At 37.8% G+C, this 21,096-nt stretch overlaps 1 protein-coding gene across 1 annotated transcript in view; it reads left to right on the plus strand.

The window, feature by feature from the left end:
• LOC124594805 (TAF5-like RNA polymerase II p300/CBP-associated factor-associated factor 65 kDa subunit 5L) overlaps nucleotides 1–21,096 on the plus strand; it is a 156,024-nt gene that overhangs the window by 109,734 nt on the left and 25,194 nt on the right. The window contains exons 7-9 of the mRNA XM_047133235.1: nucleotides 14,512–14,688; nucleotides 14,830–14,991; nucleotides 18,956–19,103. Of these exons, the coding sequence (XP_046989191.1) occupies nucleotides 14,512–14,688; nucleotides 14,830–14,991; nucleotides 18,956–19,103 (487 nt within the window). The remainder of the gene's footprint in view (nucleotides 1–14,511; nucleotides 14,689–14,829; nucleotides 14,992–18,955; nucleotides 19,104–21,096) is intronic.

Raw genomic sequence — 21,096 nt, forward strand, 5'->3', positions numbered from 1 at the left:
GGTATTGTTTTCCTGCAAAGAATTGTGTATGGGGAGAGTTTCCTTCCATCTTCTAGTGCACCCAGCATTACTGCTATTCTAGCCTTTTCATTGTCAGATGTCTTTACAGTAATACTTTAACATTTGATGGCATATCAAAATAAACGGGCAGTTGATCAGTATTGCCCATGTGACTCAGAAAATAATTGTACAATTTCCTATGGTTGATTACATGATGCTGATATGCAACTCATTTTCTGTTGTACGCTGTGGGAAGTTGCTGAGTTTGTATAGTCCTGTGTGTTAGTGTAAGCCTCACCATCATCCTCACCCACCAGTCAGTATTTGGAAAATTTGTCTTCATCTCCAACTTTCATTTGGGTATTTTTTCAGCAACTGAGAAGGCTTCATTACATTTCTTTTGTATGTATTGAACAACCTGCCGCTCCAAATTGAAAAATCTTCCCTGTTTTGGTCTCCTGAAAGTTTGACATGTAGAACTGATGTTCTTTAATTTATTCTTTATCTGACATCACCTACATACATCCGCTTCTGTGACACCAAACTTTCTACCTGCTTTATGGATCACCATTAACTCTCTGCTATATGGATCACCATTAACTTAAAACTGATGTTGTATTGTCTATGCGAACCAGATGGGAACTGTGAACTAGTAGATCACATTTCTCCACTGAGTCATGGCTGTAATTTGCATCCGTTTTTGATTGCTACAATTTGCAGTCTTTACATCACTGACTACAGAAGCATACTGAGTGACAACAATATGGTGTCCTCGGAGCTCCCTATAGGGGAATCGGCAGAAATCGTATAACTTTGGATTTACACTGTAGCCAACCTGGAAAATCAAGTGCTGTAGAGCAGTGGCAGTTTAACCCTAGCATTACCAACGTATTTTTTGTTACATGTAATACCAACGGGGGGGGCCTCAAAGGCCCATAAAGAATACCACAATTTATTTTATCATAAATCAAGTTTATTTACTTCTGATACCTCTAATAACAATTCAAAATGCTTAGACATTGTTTTTGTATACTGGATAATAAAGGATGTTATTATAATAGGAATAAAATGAACAAATCACGAGATTCAGTTTATATATTTTTTGGAATAATGTTTCAAAATAGTGTTTTCTTATAAAAACGACTTTTTTAATTCGATACACTACATGAAGCAAACAAAATTTACTGTCTCATTCTGCAACGCATTTTTCACACAACACTGTCTTCCTGCAGTGTTTCCCACAGACGTGTTTGTGGCACTGAGAGCAGGTAACAGTTGACTTTCCCAGCTTGTTGTACTTGATCTTTTTAGATGCAGCTTCTTGGCAGCATAGGTGGCACCGTCCACGTGTTCGTGGTTCTGCTGTTGAGGATGATGGTTCTACAGAGCAGCTGAGCTTCCGTTGTGTGATGCTTTCCATTGCCATTATTACTGGCTTCTGAAGTCCATACAAATTTTGTGCCCGTTTATCTACTTGAGATCTTATTAGTTCGAGACCTAAGTTAGTGATAAAAACTCTTCTGCGGTTTAGCAAATTCTTTTTCCAATTCGGAAAGTTGAGGAGGAAGAGTGAATATGCATTTATTGCTGCTATGTCAATGAGTGAGTAGAAGAGGGACAAAGGCCATCTTCTTGTTCCTCTCTTTGTGCTGTAGTGTCTTGCCATCTGGTCTATGGTGTCCACGCCTCCCTTTGTAGAATTATAAAAAAGATTTATGTTAGTCTTTTTTGAGTCTTCATTCAACACCCCTTCTGAGTGATAAGTTGAAAGCATCAACAGCAGTCGTTTTGGCTTCTCGCGGACTAGCGTTGATGCAAGAGTAACTGGTGGCCTCTGTGTCTGAGGGTCAGTATAAGCAAAGATGGAAGAGTGTAAACTGCGGCCAGTTGTAGTCTTCAGCTCTTCAGGTATGTGTCGTCTGTTAGACTGTAGGGTGCCAACAAGTGTGAGGTGAAAATCATTCCATAGAGTCTCAGCAAGCTCCACTGAAGTATAGTACCGATCTGTGGTAACATTACGGCCTGATTTTTCAATAGGTTTTATTAGTCTCTTTACAATTTCCATCGGTCCATTTGAATGCTGTGTATTTCCTGACTTGCCTGTATAGATGTCCATGCTGATCGCATATCTAGTCTCAGAATCAGACAGCATTCGAATTAGAATGCCGTATTTTCAAGGTTTTTCTTTTAGAAACACCTTGAATGGACAGCGACCACGGAACAAAGACAACATCTCATCCACTGTTGTATGTAGACCAGGAATGAAATACAATGGAAGTGAAGAATTGAAGCTTTCAAAAATTTCCTTCATTGGAGCAAACTTGTCAGTCTGGCGACGAATTTCTCTTGTGTTCTTATCATCAAACCTCAATATTTTAGTCAATTCGAAAAATCGGGTCCGACTCATTGATCCATAGTACACTTGTCGGCCCTGAAGCAAAGACCATAAATCTTGGACAGGTATCTTATTGTCATGATTTGAACCCATGATTAGCAAGAGATATAACAAAATAACTCATCTTCATCTGTGTGCTGAATACCTAGTCGAGAAGCCTCTTCATTTGAGTGTAGTTTTATTAGATTCATAATTTGAGGTGTAAAAAAGAGCTCTATAGCCTCTTTCGGAGACGCAATTCTTCCTTGTTGTCCTAGCCCCATTCTTTCTCGCACTATATTTTGTGCAGAACGCCGATATTGTCGAGATGGCTTCGTAATATACTCTCGTCCACTTTTTGCAATGAATTTATCACATTCCGTATCATCATCATCTGGTGGATTGGCTTCAACCTCATCTTCATTCTCAGACGATGAATCAGTTCTAATTTCTTCCACATCATCATCCACTTCACTTTCCTCTAAATCTGATTCGTTCAAAACTACTTCTAGCACTCTTTCAATGGAACTATCACGTAAACGATGTCTACTCATGTTGCTGGTTCAACAGCAGCAGAAACACTGAAAATAACAATGGTCCGCTTCATAATAATATGTCTGAAGGCAACAATGCCAAAATTCGTTTCATGGTAAGAATTTGAAACGAGAGACTCAACCTCGCAAATCTTTCCTTGCTATTACCAACGGGTGGGCTTCTAAGGCCCACAGAGAATTAAATCAAGTAAATGAATTTTAATTACATTTTTATTCCGAAATTCTGTAATGACTCAATAGTACATTCAATAACGAACAATTACCTTTGCTTTCAAGTTCATATATCAAAGGGTGTGGATACAACATAGAAAAACTGAGTCAGTGGGCCTACAAAGGAGTGGTTTTTTTATTTTTATTTAATTTCATGTTTCGTAGATCCTGGTAGTGAGTGAATCGCAAGGATATGGAACGTGTCAGATTCTACATAGTTCAAATATAACTTGACTAAATGCAATAAAAGATACAATGTAAATAAAAATCAGTTAAACAACAGCACAATCAATTAACAGAAAATTGTGTTTCACATGTTAAGGATGAGTAATATATTTATGATATGGAATGTGTCAGATTCTGCACAGTTGAAATATATCTTACATAAATAAAAGATGCAACATGAATAAGATTTCAGCTAAACAGCAGCACATTCAGTTAACAGAACATTTTTGTTTCACGTGTTAAGGATGTGTAATATATACAGGAGTCAAGATAAACTAAATATTCCAAAGGAAATACAGGAATACCAACAAATAATTGTCATATGCCTATGATAGTACTCAAAATAAAATTAATTATACTATGTTTACAACACTTACAAATTTAGTGTTTACATACATTTTCTTTCACATATTCATCAGTTGTACAAAAAAATTTCTCTATCAGGTACTCCTTGAGAGTTTGTTTGAATGCTGGCAATCTTTTGTGAAGGCATTTGATGTGTGGTGGGAGAGCAGTAAACAGCTTAATGCTGGAGTAATAAGCTCCTTTTTGAACAATAGTGACGCTTTTCAGTTCAATGTGCAGACTGTTATTGGTTCTTGTGTTATAGTCATTAAATTGGCTGTTATCTTTGTAGAAGAAGTGTTTTTACAGACCGGACAAAGGTCAACAAGGAAAAGATATATTGTGAGGAGGTGGTAAGGATCCCCATCTTTCGAAACAAGTGCCTGCAAGAGTGCCTGTGATGGTCACCACTCATTATTCTAATGGCTTTTTTTTTGTGCAGTGAAAATTTTCTTTGCTATAGGTTGGTTCCCCCAAAATATAATAGCATATGACATTAATGAATAAAAATAGCTGAAGTACGAACCCTTAATGGTGTCTACTTCAGCCACTGAAGCAATAACCCGCAGTGCAAATATTGCTGAGCGAAGTGTTTTATAGAGATGAAGAATGTGTGCCGTCTATAAAAGCACCCAGGAATTTTGTTACCTCAGCTTTTTGTGTTTCTTGATCTCTGCACTTAGTGTTAATTTCCTCCAGATTTCTTTGTGGAGTACAGAATCTCATATAAAGGGTTTCATCTGTATTGAGTGAGAGACCATTTGAAGAAAACCAGTTTATAATATCATTGAAAACTTTATTTGTAGTTTGTTCAAGATTGTTGTCTGTAAAATCATCAGTTAGAATTGTAGTGTCATCTGCAAAAAGAGTAAATTTACTGTTTGTATCAGAACAAAGTGGGAGATCATTAATAAAGATGAGAAATAGCAGTGGATCCAAAACAGAGCCTTGTGGCACACAACAACTTACTGAGTCCCACTCAGATGAGGTAGTTTCTCTGGATGAGCCATTCAGCATTACAGTCTGCTTTCAGTCCTTTAGGTATGATTGGAGCCACAAACCAACATTACAACCTGAGTCATAATATTCTGCCTTTTTCAAAAGAATTAGATGGTTTACACAATCAAAGGCTTTTGAGAGGTCACAAAAAATACCTACTGGAGACATTTTTTTATTCATGGCTACCAGAACTTGATTGGTGAAACAGAATACTGCTCGTTCTGTAGAAAGACCAGCATGAAATCCAAACTGGCTCTTGTTTAGGATATTGCGGAAGCTAACATGATTGACAGTCAACTTGTGCATGAGTTTTTCAAGAATTTTTCAAAAGATGGTTAAGAGGGAGATTGTCTGTAACATTGTTTTTCTCATCCTTTTTAAAGATTAGGGACTATTCCTTCTTGTAGAGATGTATTGAATGTGTTGCATAAGACTGGATTTATATTTTTATAGCATATATCACTATTTTACAGGAAATATTGTCCACACCAACAGACTTTTTATTTTTTAATGAGTTACTAATTCTTTCAATCTCCTTTACTGTAACTTGATGACTTTTAACTTTTCTGACTCTTCTTGTAATTAGGAAATTTGATGTAATTGCCTGACTTTATTTGGGTTTGAAACAAATTTAATTTACACTAATAGGATGTAATATGGCCATAAAGCTGAGTTATTAATTGATTTTTGCCTGGAAGTCATCTGTATCCAAATGATTAGAGTTCAGTCAAATATGCTAAGTCACATAACCAATACATATTTGTAATCCAGAGATGTATCTGTTCTTTTCGGCCATGAAAATGGAGTATTTGTTATCAGTGACTGCAAGAAAACTTTTAAACTATTGTGATTGAAAGCTTGAGATTTTATGAAATTATTATTGACACAACAACTTTTATGTCATGTTCAAAACCTGTTTTCTTTGGGCACAAAGTCTTCTGGTGGGTTGTACAATGTAATTGTATCAAATCATGAACATGCACCCCTAAATGCTGTTTTAATAATGACACCAATCCAGAATTAATGCCAACCATGGAAGGCACTCAGTCGTCCTTAATACCTGCTAACTTCGTTGGATCTAAATCAATGTGCGAACATGTTCCGGGAGTCCAGTGAATGTATTGTTATGCGTAATTTGTCATTCCAATCAACTCTTCACATACTTCAAGCTTTTGCTTTGTCCCATGGGCAAATAGTAACAATTGGGGGTGTGGAGGTGATCTCAATTGCCTCGTCAATAGCCAATGAAAAGCAAGCAAATTTCTTCGAGCAAGTTTTTTACTGGTGCTTTATATTTGACAGCATTGCAGGAATTCTCCTTTGCAGTTATCTGATTTAATTGAATTTTCGCAAATTGTTTAACTGATCTCAGGCAAATCTTTTTAGCAAATAGCTCAAAACAATTTTTGATGATGTCTCCATCCATAAATGGCTGTCAGCTTTTTTCTATAAGGCAAGGTACAGTGAAACTCCACTTTTACACTTTTCAAGGGACTTCAAAAGAAATGGTGTAAAATTCAGAAAAATGTAAAATGTGGGAAATAACATTTTAAGCTGCAAAAGTTACGTATAGGCTACCCCCTTGCATTTTTGCACTTCGTGTTTATATACATAATAGGCATCAAAATATTCTTGTCGGGGGCTTGTTTTTAAACTATTAAAGGTTTATTATCTAATAAAAACTGCTGATACAATGGGAACTGATAATTGGGAAGCAGAAACGTTTTACTCAATTTCATATATCATTATCGATGTTTTGGGAATGCCTGCAGCTGTCATTCATTATTTAAATAATGAAGCACTGCATCAGTTACATATTTTTTCATGCTTGGCACAGTGTGTTTGAAAGTTTTTGTATTGAGTGCAAATATTTACTAAAGTATTTTGTGTGATGTTTGCATATGTGTTGTTCTGCGTCTCTCTAAGTGTAGTCATCTTTTTAAGGTTATCGGGTTCTGTGCTTCCTCAGTTGTGTAGGAAACCAGACACACACAAACTATCGCTCACATTGTTTTTTTTGTGTAACATCACAAGAAATACGTGTGTGAATACTGCACTAAACAATGAGAATAAATCCTCGAAACATGTCTTGCTCAGCATGAGAATATATGTAATTTGTGCTGTGTTTAAACCAAAAATATTTGAGCAACTTAATCTGAATGAAGGTGTCAACTACAAGTGGCCAAAAGATGAAACACACTAAATATGGTTCAACAAAAGTGACGACGACGATTAGAACAATCACAAAACTGAATGCACTGTAGAGACAGTTTGGAAATTGTAGTGATTGGTCATGATATCTTTATTTGTATGAGCCTAGTTATTCCTATCAGCCAACGGGCAGAGTGGAGTTTGGCAGTGGCAGGAGATACAGCACGAATTGTTCCAACTTTTACACGTTTACCGGTTTAAGTCCGCTAAATTATGTTTGTAAACACTACTTAATGGCCAACATCATAGTTCTTCTCCCTCGGACACTTTTTCATAAGGCATAAATTGCGGGAAAATTATAAATATGTTGATGCAAAATCAGATGTGAATTAACATTGTCGGCATAGGAAATTTGATGACATTGATAAAAAATGTCGTAAATGGCAGAAAACATTAATTCCAGGAATGTAAAAGCAGGGTTATACTGTATTTCAAAACTTATTTCTGATGCACTTTCTGAATCTTTAACAGGTTTTCTGAACGTTGCTTGCTGGCACGTCAATTACAAGAAGAAGAAATTTTGTGTATATATAGTTCTTCTGGCAATTCAGAAAATGCAGAAAGCAGTCTCTTATAGTGTCTCCTAAAGTTGTATTCCTTTAGGCCAGCTACAACAGTTTTGCAAATAGGCAAGTGGTATTATTTAGTGTGTGAACAAAAAAAATGTTTAATGATCTAGGTATCTTGAAATTGCCACTTTTTGTCCTATAGGGCTCCTCCAAGTGAGGACAGTGAATTTTCGCAGTCACATTTAGCAAGAGAAAAATAAAAATGTTCATATGGGTAAACAAACCTACTGCATGAAATTCAGAGGAATGTATAAATTGTTGCTTACCTTTGCTGCAAAAAGTTCAGTGCACAAATGAGTAGGCAGATGAAGCTTGTGATGCAAGATATGTATTGTAGAAATCACGAACCACCAATGACTAAATAATAACGTTCCCTGCAGGCCACCGCACTGCTCTTGTTGCTCTGACTGCATTGTTGCACAATTCAAAAATAATGTGCCATGAGACAAGTTGTTATTTCAAATTGGGACTCCTGTGACACAATGTCATCTAGACTGACATGGCCCAAATGAACCTAGGTCTATGAGGGCCCACCCTTTCCTTACCAGGAGAGGATGAAAGATGAGTAAAAAATTACAAGGACAAATGGTGAGGGGTGGGTCGCCATTAGATCAAGGTTGTCCACATTTGCTCTGCAATCTGTGCATCCTTGATCCAGAGGAAACCCTCCCAGCAAACCAAAATCCCAAGACCTTGTTCATTAATGATATCTTAATTATCTGTACGCATGGCCAAGACGCTCTGTCTTCATTCCTCGCCAGCCTCTACACCCTCTCTCCCATTCACTTTTTCTGGTCTTTCTCGGCACAGCATGCCACCTTACTGGCTTTTGACCTCCACTTTTCTAACGGCTCTGTAAAATACCTGTGTCCATATCAAGCCCACCAACTATCAACAGTAATGGTATTTTGATAGTTGCTACACCTCCACACTAAGGCCGTGTGTTACATGAGCGACAGAAGTGACCGAACAGCGAGTGACTTCTGGATATGCGACACTCCAGCGACAAGTAGCAACATTGGGTGAAAAGTTCGGGTGTCCTGCATGTGAGCGACCATGTCACGCTACAGGATGACTGGTTAGAGCCAACCAGCTGTTTCTATAAAATGGCGCTCTTAAACTATAGAATACTGTAGCTGGAGAGTAAGGCAAAAAAATTAGGTTTACTTAAGAAAATAAAAGGATAAGGAATGCTGTGCATGAAATTTACAAAGGGAGGAATCTCCATGGAAAATTTCATAAATATCATCAACTATGAAGATCACCAGACAAATTTTTCGAATACGCGTGAATGAGCAGAGGAGCATTCGACCATCTCATCAATACATCAAAGATGAATCTTTGTGACATGATCAAGAAAGAACTTTTAACAGTCAATAATGATGCAGAAGAATGACTGACTACATGACTAACTACCCTAAATACATACATAATACACATTTTGATAAGTTGAACTAATAGCTAGCTGTGGTGTAGCAGTAGCGTAAGAGTTTGTGATTACGAGCTTCAAAAAAGTCCTGGGTTCGAAGAGTAAGAAGCCAGTGGAATCTAAATACAGTATATCATTTTAATCACAAGAAGACTTAGAAGATGCCCTAACCAGAGCTTGGGAAATGTGTCTCCATTCACTAAACAACTTTCCAAGTGTGATAGAATGGTGGACCCAATGAGCGAAACCGAAGCTAAAGAAAGTTGTAATATCTTTTAGTATAGATATGGCCAGAAAAAGGAAACAGACTGTAGAATTCAACTATAGTGTGCTAAGGGACCTTTACGATCGGACCGATCAAATAAAAGCAAAGTTAATAAGTCTGAAATGTAAAGAACGTGGGGGGGGGGGGGGGGGGGGGGCGGGGGACTTGAGATAAAATCCAAAGCAAAGTCAGTCACTGAAGATGAGACTTCTGCATTGTACCATCTTGTCAGACATGCCAGGAATAGAAGAAGAAGAAGAAGTTGTTTCATGGATGAACTTCAAATCGATGATGGTACCATAATCACCTCCCAGAAGGGAATAATTAAAGCGATCTCTGTGTACTATGAACGTATTTATGCGTCAGGGTAAACAAACGAAGAAGAATATGATGCGCTCTTTGGTGCATATCTTCCATGAATATCATGAGATGATGATGAAAACATTTCTTTGGACATGACCAAGGAAGATGTATTGGAAATCATAAGCAGCTCCCCAGCTAGGAAATCTCCAGGACCTGATGGACTGCCCATTGAATTCTATAAACGATTTGGGACCCTGACAGGAGAAAAGTTCACTGAAATTGTCAATGAAGTGTTACAGGGAAAGCCAGTGCCTGCAGAGTTCAAACAGGGCAAAATCGTGTTGACCCTGAAGAACAGAGGCTGCAAAAAAATAAACAACCTATGGCCGATTTTGCTTTTGAATTCGGATTATAAAATTATAGCTCGAGTAATTAATAAGCGCTTTATGCCATGCACTGCTGACATCATAGGCCAACAGCAGACTTCTGCTTTTAGAAGGACAATTTTACAAACTGCAGCTTTGTATCGTGATGTCATTGCACTAACGCAGGCATGTGACATAAAATGTGGACTGAGACTTCCATATGGCATTTGATCAAATTAATCACGAATACCTGATAGAGACAGTGTGCCAAATGGACTTCTAGCCAAAAACCATCGACATCATCAAGAACATGGCAATGGGTGTTACTGCACAAATCTTTGTTAACTGTCAACTGACAAAACAAATTGAAATAAAAAGGTGTGTTACCCAAGGAATCCCCTTATCCATGTTCCTGTTCATCATATTGCTGGAACCTTTCCTGAGACCCAATGTACCGACTAACATTTTCTTCAGACCAGAAGAAAGTTACTACCCTCAGGCAAAAAATAACGCAGTGATTTGGTTTATGGGCAAATATAAAAGTTACATTTTTAACAATATTGGGAGCAATGAACATATTGAATACAAGATGTATATGAAAAATGAATTTGAGAAAACACTCAAGTATTTCATAGCTGCCGTCACATCTGCTCCACTGCTTTGCCGAGAAGACACATGGCAATCACTCTCTGTCATGCATGCTGCAGCGACAAGATCCAAACATGTTTGAATTCAAACATCACCAGTTCCAGTGGGAGACAGGCAGTGACACAGATGTCACTCACGTAGGACACTTCTGTAACTGTACCTGCAGTTGTGTTTTGTTGCCTGAAGCTGTCACGCACTGTCGGTCGCTTCTGTGACTTAAGTAGGACGCAGCCTGAAGTCTCTACCATATAGTCTGACCAGTCATGGATAATGCAATCTGTGGTAATGAGCAATCCCCAATATGCTGCAGGTCTTACTAATGTTTCCACAGACAGGCATTAATTCACAAAACAGTTTTCACAAGCCACATCTAAAAATGTCCCTAATCCTCTGATCATCCCCACAGACCAGCTGCAAAGGAGCACCCACCTCCTGATCCAATTTAATCACAGACTGGAAAAGCTTAACCATATCCTTCGTCAAGGTTTTGACTATATGTGAGTTGCTGAAAGAATATCTGTGCCATTTGCAAATTCTAGAGCTTAGATTGGTGCTAGTGTATCCGTTCCACACAGTGTGCTATGTGTGCATTAAGTGTCTGTGAAATTCTTCCAGTGGCCTGATTATACATGTCATCAAGCCTGGAAATGAGGAACATCTTATCCACAATCCTACCAGCCTTCCTGTTGTTGTATTCTGCTACCCATCCAATCTAAAAAAAACTTTATTCCACCCTTACATCAAACCTGTTCCAAACTCTACCTGTCACATGGATTATACCTCTGTGGAAGAGCCAGATGCAAGACCTGTACACTTCACCCACTGAGCACATCTTACTTGTCCTGTCACAGACTTATCCTATCGGAGCCACCAGCTAAAGAAGCTACATATATATACATCAGCTCTGATGTAGCCTCTACTCAGGACTTTATGTGGGCATGACCACCAACCATCTGTTCACCCGAATGAATGGTCACCACCAAACTCTGGTAAAGAACAGAGTTGACCATCCAGTGATGGATTATGCTGCTGAGCATGTCAAACTTGACTTATTAAAGCTCAGCAGAGTCTCAATTTTGTTTGTATACCAGTCCACAACTCTGAAGTCTTAAGTATATGGTAAGTTCGTACCTGTACTCTGTTTCTTATCTAAAACAATACCTTTGACACCTTGGTGTCAGTCTACAAGTTAACCGCAATTCAAGCAGTTCTGCCTCAGATGATATAAATTGAAGATTGGCTTCTTTCATCACCTTACGTAATACACTGCTGCAATGTTACTTGCAGAAAGCTCTTTCAGCATCTCTGCATTCACTGTTAAATTAAGAATACAACATTAATTGCCCTTCAGCAGGTTTAGAGTGATTGCATTGAGCCAAGATGGGTCTTTATTAACGAAGAGGGCGCGCGCGCCCGCGCATACACACACACACACACACACACACACACACACACACACACACACACACTCATATTTATACGTATTGCGATGAGGAATTAATTTTACTGTTGACAAAAACTGTTTTGTACAGTATGTGAGCTAATCTGTTTTCTTATTATTTTTCAGTTATTGTAATTTAACAGATCACTTTATCAAACCTTAATACCCTGCTATTATTGTCAATAATTTTTCTGACCTTAGTTGTAGTGATCAGAACTCTAATAACAGCATGCATGATAATGCCCATTTATCAGGTAAGATGGTGATGATCATGACGATCACACGACCATCAATTTTTGGAGTTAGAAGATTGAATGCCGCCATCTTTTGTTTGGAGCTGGACAAAGATTGAATGCTGCCATCTTTTGTTTGCAGCTGGACAAGTTGTTCCCTATAGTTACCACATAATGCATTCAGTATTATTTCATAGTTGGTTGCCTGTTCCAGCTGGAATGTACACATAACAATTCCTACTGATATGTGGCTAAGTAAAGCCACCTCATTACTTATCAGTCATTACTTTCGAATCACTAAGCTAAAACTGCCTTTGAATGAAATTGTGATGTTGTCACTTATTCTAGCGGACAGTAACAATATATGATTATTTGATTTATTGTAATTTCCAACATGAATTTAAGTTGCCTTAGCTTATACTACAGAAGTGGGTGTAAGCAAAATCATGCCATGTACTCAACTACGGAAAGAAAATTGGATGTTCATATTTAAATAGTGAACTTACTGCAGCTTGAAATGTCACACACTGTACCAATGCAATTTCTACATTACGTAGTCAACTGTTAGTTAAAAATTGTGTATCTCATGATAGAGTACAGTATTCGAAAAGTGTTGCAGCAGGCCATGTCTGTGTCTACAGATATATCAGGATCTATCCACTCCAGGACATCTGGGAAATCCTGGAAAAACCTGGGGATTTTTTTATCTGGGAGAAATCTGGGAATTTTTCAATGTTATACTTTCCAGTTAAATTTTTGTATTTTTGACTGGTAAGAACTGATAGTTTAACAAAAAATTTTACTTTAGCCTGCCACTGCAGAATAATATTGCAGCAGTAAAACATAAATGACAGAATAACACCAAAATAAAACTTAGTTGCAAAGAGAATGTGCCACTTACAATAACAAAACACAATGCACACCCAAGCATATGCCAACAACAAAATGTGTCAAAGGCTATGCAGTACACCATAACAATGTACTGCTTTCGGCGCGTCTCTCTCATGGGCCTTGTTTTGACGAGTGTGACATCACAACTGTTTACTTTTGTAACAGGGTGCAGGAAAATTTTGCAAATGAAGCTTTGAGAAGCATTACTTTCAATGTAAATTTCTTTTCATGCAAGGTGAATTATGTTATGTGTGAGAATGAGTGATGAATTTCTTAAATCACGGGGCACTGGGCTCTTATTCAAAACCTGACACTGAGGACTAGTCATCTCGCGTAGACAAAGTTTGGGCCGAGTTGACCAGCCATTTATGCCATTATTTTAAATTTTGGCTGGCATGTTTGTGTTTAATATACCTTAGAGGGTAAGACACACTAAAGACCAAGTTTAAAGGTTAGTTTTTCATGTGTGTTTTAATTTTTTCATAATTTCAAATTACGCAATAATGGAAGTGCAGAGTGAGTTCTTGAACAATTTCACACACAACTGGCTTTTCTGCAGAGAATTCGAAGTGCTTGATGGGACATATATATTCAGTCAGGTAATCCATGAAACATTTGGTACACAACAGTAAAATTCATAATGGTACTTGTCAGAAATATTCAGCTGCAGCAGTTTAAGCTGTGCTCTAATTCAACTTTTCCTATTTGTATGTTTGTGTTACATAACAATGATGATGCTATTCGCTGACTACATCACGCATCTTATGCTCTGAATATCCGCTGTCATTGACTGGCAAGATCATGTGGTATGAGTTGTGACTGGCTGACAAAAGTGCTCTCGACTTCAGTGCTTCAGCAACTCCTGTGCTGTATTTGGTGAAATACGAGTTTATACTTTCATAATACAAAAATATGCAGTGTACATGTTGTCACGCATCAAAACTCTTTCCAAAATGTTGTTTTTGCTGGGTTTCATTTCCTAAAGTGCCAGGAAGTTCTGTGCCGGTGTATAAAACATTCATCGTTCAAAGGATTGATAAGTTTTAGAGCTCCGAGGGGAAGTATATTGTCACTTAACATGGAAGTATATTGTCACTTAACATGGAAAAAATGTACTTTCATCCGGATAAATTTGTATTTTCACCTGGAAAAAGCTAATTTTTTTCTTTCTTGGTCTGTGTGTGTGTGTGTGTGTGTGTGTGTGTGTGTGTGTGTGTGTGTGTAAGCTCTGTATATTTTAGACTCCCAAACACATCCTCTTGAAACATGTACCTAATGGCACTCCCCAAGCGATGGCGTTAGATTTGCCGTTTTCTTCCATGGCAAAGTGCCATTTATTTTGAAAAACATCATTTTTAAATAATAGTTAAACCCATTTTGGGGAGTGAGTGTAGAGGAATATTTGGATAATTTATTTGTGTGTTGTTCATCCAACTCTTCTGTCCATAGAACAGCATGTGGAAGATTCACAAATAAACTTGACAAATTAGCAGTTGGCATGGGATCTGTTGTAAAGCTGTGGAGCTTGACAAATAAGAAGCTACCTGTTCCAAAGAAACATGTACTGTTACCGTTTCCTGAAGCTGAGACTGACGTAGAGGGAAGTGATGAAGATGCAGATGATCGGTATGTTTCTGGTAATTGAAATTTAATGAGCGATGATCTTTTATTTTATTTTATTTTATTTTTTATTTTTTTTTGGGGGGGGAGGGGGGGCTGTGGGTGTGACAATGGAGGCCATATTTTTAATCTTTGCATTTGTTGCAGACATGAGAGTGACATGGTATCCCTCTTTGGCCACTGTAAGCAAGTTCAAGATCTCAGATTTGTAAATGAAGAAAAATCTGAACAGATGCTTCTGTCTGTTTCACATGATGCTACAATGAGATGTTGGACATTAGGGAACAACATCTGTGCAGCAATATACAGGTAATTATTACATCAAATTGTCTTTAACTTTCTGTAAAGTGTTTAAGCAGATAGCAGTCAATCTGCTGTGTAGTGTAACATGCATTCCTTGAACATCTATTTTAAGTCTGGGACTGAGTAATTCTCTGGCGTATTGTTTCTCCCAGAGGTGGCAGTCCTCAAAGATATGCATAGGTCCTCTATGAAGCTTGCAGAGGAGTCGTGGCAGAATGAAACTGTGACACTATTATTTTTTCACAGACAATTTACAGAAAACCAGGAAAAATATGAAAGGTCCAAATATAATGGTTAATTGAAATTACTGTGATATTGTCACATAACAGAGAAGAAGCCAGTAACAAGATGCTGTAATTATGACTAGTTGTGAATTATCACTCAGTTTAAGGTGCACTGTATCAATAACTAACAATGGATTCGTTTTTTGTATGATGATGCAATTGTTGGTTATTCACTGATTTTATTTATAGCAGTCTATCAGAGAACACTAAATATCAGTGTTCTTGCCAACTGATTTGAATTTCTGAGCGGTTTTCCAATTATTCTAAGCAGATTCTGACTACTCAAAAATGTTATTTGCCGTAATGAAATACACTCACAATATAATTTACATACCAGCAAAGTAGAAATGAATTGCTTTCTTTCATAGACACTGCTGTTCCAGTGCTGTCCCGTGGGACACAGGCACTTGCGAACACCTGTCAGATCACCTTCAGGCAGATGCAGGTACTGTGGGCTACCCATGAAATAGCCCTATTGCATGCTTTCTGCATGTGTGCCAAGCCGCTTGGCCATATCTGCCCTAGGGCAATACAGTTATGTAGCCTTGGCCAGGCTACCTGAGTGCCTGCACATCAGCTGTTTTGACCACCTGTGTCCATGGGCACCTGGTGGTCTGCGGGCATGCACACAAGCTAGAACAGCCGATCATAAACATTAAATATATTCTTAGGTGAAAGCAAGTTAATTCGACTCAAAAGAATTTTAAGCAAACATCAGTTTGTAATTGGGCATCAACAGCCCAGAAAAATTTCCGATATTTAGAAAACCAAAAGAAGTAGACAGACTACTACAGCTTGATTGCTGCTCAGACCTCTGTCCCAACATATGAGCAGCATCTTGCTACCAGTCCACCATAGTAATATCAAATTCTTAGTTTTACAGAATGCTCTGGTTAACTTTTGGCCATAATTCTGTGGGCAACTTAACTGTATGTGCGGAAGTTCAATAACTGCTTCCAATCCAAAAGGAGGGTATTAACATCAACAATTTTTGTAAGAACTGAGTCGTCTCACATACTTCTCCTACTTAAAATGTAGAGTGTCTGCTCTTCTTTCTGAACTGTAGTTGTTTGAATTTATCCATAGTACATCAGTACTTAATGAGAGAGGGGGGGGGGGGGGGGGGTTGAAAGTGGGTAGAAAAGCTGATGCCGTTTATCTAAGGATAACAGAGACAAGAGAGGAATAACTGCATTGTACCTGAAGCGTCACTGATCCATTAGTAACACATACACAGATAAAATGACTGTAATAGCATATAAAGTTGCATACCTCTCTCCCCTTTATGCTACCTCCAATCCTGAAATTCCCTCCCACCATCTTCACCCTATCTTCCCTTCTCCACCTCCCTCTTTCTTTTCTGTCTGCCATTTTCTTCTATTCCTATTGAGTACACGGGTTAGTGGATAAAAAATTGCATGCGTATTGTAGTGAAGTAGGGCACACATTTTCATTCTTATTTAGATATTCTGTGACTTCCCTAGACCCCTTCAGGTGAATTTGTTCATCTTGGATGGAGTTATGCCATTTCTCATCCTCATCCAGCTCAACTTGTGCTTTGACTCAAATGACCTCAATGTTAGTGCACAAGCAAGATAGGCAGTAGTTGCAACACTGGATGTACTGTCTGGAGGAAATATTTCAAATCAGCTAATCAGTTTTACATGGCTTCCCTAAACTACGAGGGTGGTTCTTTTTACAAAGACATGACCAATTTTCTGTCGCCTCATTGTCCAATCCAAGTTTGTGGTCCCTCTGTAACGAACTTATTGTCTTCACGATATTAATGGAAATCCTATCTACCTACCTACCCACCTACTCAGATAATATGTATTGCTGAATGTACACTCTTCATGAGGTGATCTGTCACCCTGATGCTGTTCATAATATTGGTTACTTTGAGTATCTTATTATGGTCACCTTTTTGTTGAGTCTTCATGCAGTGGTCCTGCTGTGCGATGTCATTAATTGCACCATGAAACTTCATCTCCATCTGCAGAGAGTCAAGGGCTTTAAGAGAACTTGTATTCTGTAGCAACTGGCTACAAAACCACATAACCACCCTTTAAAGAATTCTCTGTGTTGTGTTCTAACGTTTCTTGTAAACCATTACAACAACGAGTGAGCAGGTCACTCACTCACAACATGCTCATAGCCAATCTGAACATGATAACTTACCACAAATTTCAAAACATTATCGTGTCTTGTTGATGCACTGTGCTCACTTTTCTCCCATCATATCTACACATACAAGAAGTGGGCATGATTAAAAATCCAGTTTCTCCATGAAAGTGTTTCATTGGTACAATAGGAAGAAGTTATACTTGTTGCTTATTAAATAACATTGTGTATCACTGCACTACTTACGTACCTTACTTCTTACATTCATTCATTCTGTCAGTCAGTGCCTCTCTGACTGCTCTTTGAATTCATCTTCTTTATTGTACTCCATTCCAAATGTTTGACTTACACTTATCTTGTACTCTATTTATTTGATTCTGTTTTTCCCTTTAATAAGTCACAATGGTAGATTCTTCCTCAAGTTGTATTTTGCAAGTTGTCTTTTACCAAAGTTAATTTATTATTTGCGCGCATCAGCAAAGTGTACTGTCACATAAAGGCAAGCAAAGCTCACACTAGAGTTTAGAAAGATGGAGTTTTCCAACATTCTTTGCCACCTATGTCCTGATCTATTTTTAAGTTCATCAAACAAGAATTTTAGCAGACTAGCTCATTCACACATAACAAATATGACAGAATTAACTAAACAGTAAAAATAATGTGTAATTTATAGAAATACTGAATATCAGTTACTTGTGTTACACAATATTGTTGTTGGTAAAAAACATTGAACACCTACAGCAATTTATCTGTGGTGAGATTGTGCAAGCTATCAAAGTTACATGTCTACCTTTCATGGCAATTTGTTTTAGGAGATAATCATAATGCAATGTGTAGTTTTAGTGATGGCCCTTTACATGAATCTAATGTGTTTAATTTGTATGTTGTTAATCATCATTTAATACGGCTCAGCATTTTCTCTGCAGAACATTTCTCTAATTTTTTTTGTTTGTAAATGATTTGGAAATGCTTCATCATCATTCCTTTTCTGGATCATTTTGACAATGTTTTTGTCATGTGTTGTGAACCCTCTTCAAAATTTTTACACCACACCATCTGTTAGATAGTCCAGCTCACACCAACATCCAACCCTTGCTTGAATGTAAACTTTATAATGACCTAGAATGGCTAAGTAGCGTTCCATTTCATTGGTTTTATCATATTTTTGACAGCTGAAGGATCCAGGGTATGTGAAAACTTGATTGAACAGCTAACTTACTTCTTCATTGTTTTTAGAAATTAATCTCATTGTTATACTCCAGAATTACTGTTGAGTTATTATTTCTTGTCAAATCAGTTTAGATTGGCTTTCAATATTAGTACAATTTTGCACGAGGTAATGACGAGTGCCATACAACGTGTGTGTAAAAGAAATAGAATGATACTGCATACTTAAATCAAGAGCTGCAGTTCTCAAGTTCACATCATGTCACAATATGTTAATATTGTGACATGATTATGCTTTTGTGGATATTGAGGTGTTAATGAAGTTCTGGTATACTTGGTATTTGTTTGTTGAGTGCCTCTGATAATGAACCTTCAGATTATTATCTATATATTTACAGAGGGCACAACAGACCTATCTGGTCTCTTGATGTAGACTCTCTGGGGATGTTTGCTGTCACGGGATCCAGTGATTATACTGCCAGACTCTGGTCACTTGATAGGACGTATGCTTTGCGTGTGTTCATCGGACATACACAAGATGTTGAGGTAAGTCCACTGCACTTATTTGTGTGTATTATGTCTTCCTCACTTAGCAAACATTTTGTGAGAGAAGTAATAATAACACAACTACATTGTATATAGTTGAGCTGAATAACTCAAACAATGGAAAATCGAGGGTGGAATGTAACAATGTTATGAGAAGGAAAGTTGCTACTCACCATATAGCGGAGATGCTGAGTCGCAGATAGGCTCAACAAAAAGATTTTCACTCTTAAAGTGCCTATCTGCGACTCGGCATCTCTGCTATATGATGATCTGAATAACTGTTACACACGTTCTTGCACTTGCCTTTGTGTACAAAATCATAGTTTATATTGTAGTGATTGAAATAGTTGAAAAGTGCTGGCTAAACTTCAGTTAGTGAATTATTACAAAAAATAAAATTTTAAGCATAACAAGACACATTGTTGCTATGTATAAAGTAGTGTTTACTGAAATAATATCGTTTTTAGTGTAGTGAAACCCAAGTGTAACTTATACTCTTTGGAAAGGTCTGTGAGAGTTGTCCCCCACCTACGTTTTGATTGTCCCCAACCTACGTTTTGATTGGTATCCTTTTACCAACTTAATAACTACTTCTGCTGCTCCTGGTTACTCAGATTCACAAATTCGTCAAGTATATGCATCATAAGGTTGATTACAATGATTGTTTTTATGTAAATAAATATTTCACTTTTCAAAACAGAGGCAACTTACTTTTTCCTGATGTTGCTATGTTTCTCATTTTTATTTGGACAGATTTACTTGTGCTTTTACCTGTGTATAATGGCAAACATTTTAGTAGTAAGCACTTGCATACAATACAACAAAGTTGCCAAGATTCTTTCAAATCAATAACACATTATGATTCACTTAAACATACCATTAGTCAGCCTTTGTCCAGTTCCTGTGTCATACTGAGCCTACGACTTATCTTAGAAGCTAGATTAAGGAAAGGCAAACCTACGTTTCTAGCATTTGTAGACTTAGAGAAAGCTTTGGACAATGTTGACTGGAATACTCTCTTTCAAATTTTGAAGGTGGCAGGGACAGGGAGCGAAAAGCTATTTACAATTTGTACAGAAGCCAGATGGCAGTTATAAGAGTCGAGGGACATGAAAGGGAAGCAGTGGTTGGGAAGGGAGTGAGACAGGGTTGTAGCCTCTCCCCGATGTTATTCAATCTGTATATTGAGCAAGCAGTAAAGGAAACAAAAGAAAAATTCGGAGTAGGTATTAAAATACATGGAGAAGAAATAAAAACTTTGAGGTTCGCCGATGACATTGTAATTCTGTCAGAGACAACAAAGGACTTGGAAGAGCAGTTGAACGGAATGGATAGTGTCTTGAAAGGAGGATATAAGATGAACATCAACAAAAGCAAAACGAGGGTAATGGAATGTAGTCGAATTAAGTCGGGTGATGCTGAGGGAATTAGATTAACTTAAAGTAGTAAAGGAGTTTTGCTATTTGGGGAGCAAAATAACTGATGATGGTCGAAGTAGAGAGGATATAAAATGTAGACTGGCAATGGCAAGGAAAGCATTTCTGAAGAAGAGAAATTTGTTAACTTCGAGTATAGATTTAAGTGTTAGGAAGTCGTTTCTGAAAGTGTTTGTATGGAGTGTAGCCATGTATGGAAGTGAAACATGGATGATAAATAGTTTGGACAAGAAGAGAATAGAAGCTTTCGAAATGTGGTGCTACAGAAGAATGCTGAAGATTAGATGGGTAGATCACATAACTAATGAGGAAGTATTGCATAGGATGGGAGAGAAGAGAAGTTTGTGGCACAACTTGACTAGAAGACTGGCTCAGTTGGTAGGACATGTTCTGAGGCATCAAGGGATCACCAATTTAGTGTTGGAGGGCAGCGTGGAGGGTAAAAAACGTAAAGGGAGACCAGGAGATGAATACACTAAGCAGATTCAGAAGGATGTAGGTTGCAGTAGGTGCTGGGAGATGGAGCAGCTTGCACTGGATAGAGTAGCATGGAGAGC

The sequence above is a fragment of the Schistocerca americana genome, chromosome 2 (assembly GCF_021461395.2).
Source record: "Schistocerca americana isolate TAMUIC-IGC-003095 chromosome 2, iqSchAmer2.1, whole genome shotgun sequence".
Lineage (NCBI taxonomy): Eukaryota > Metazoa > Arthropoda > Insecta > Orthoptera > Acrididae > Schistocerca > Schistocerca americana.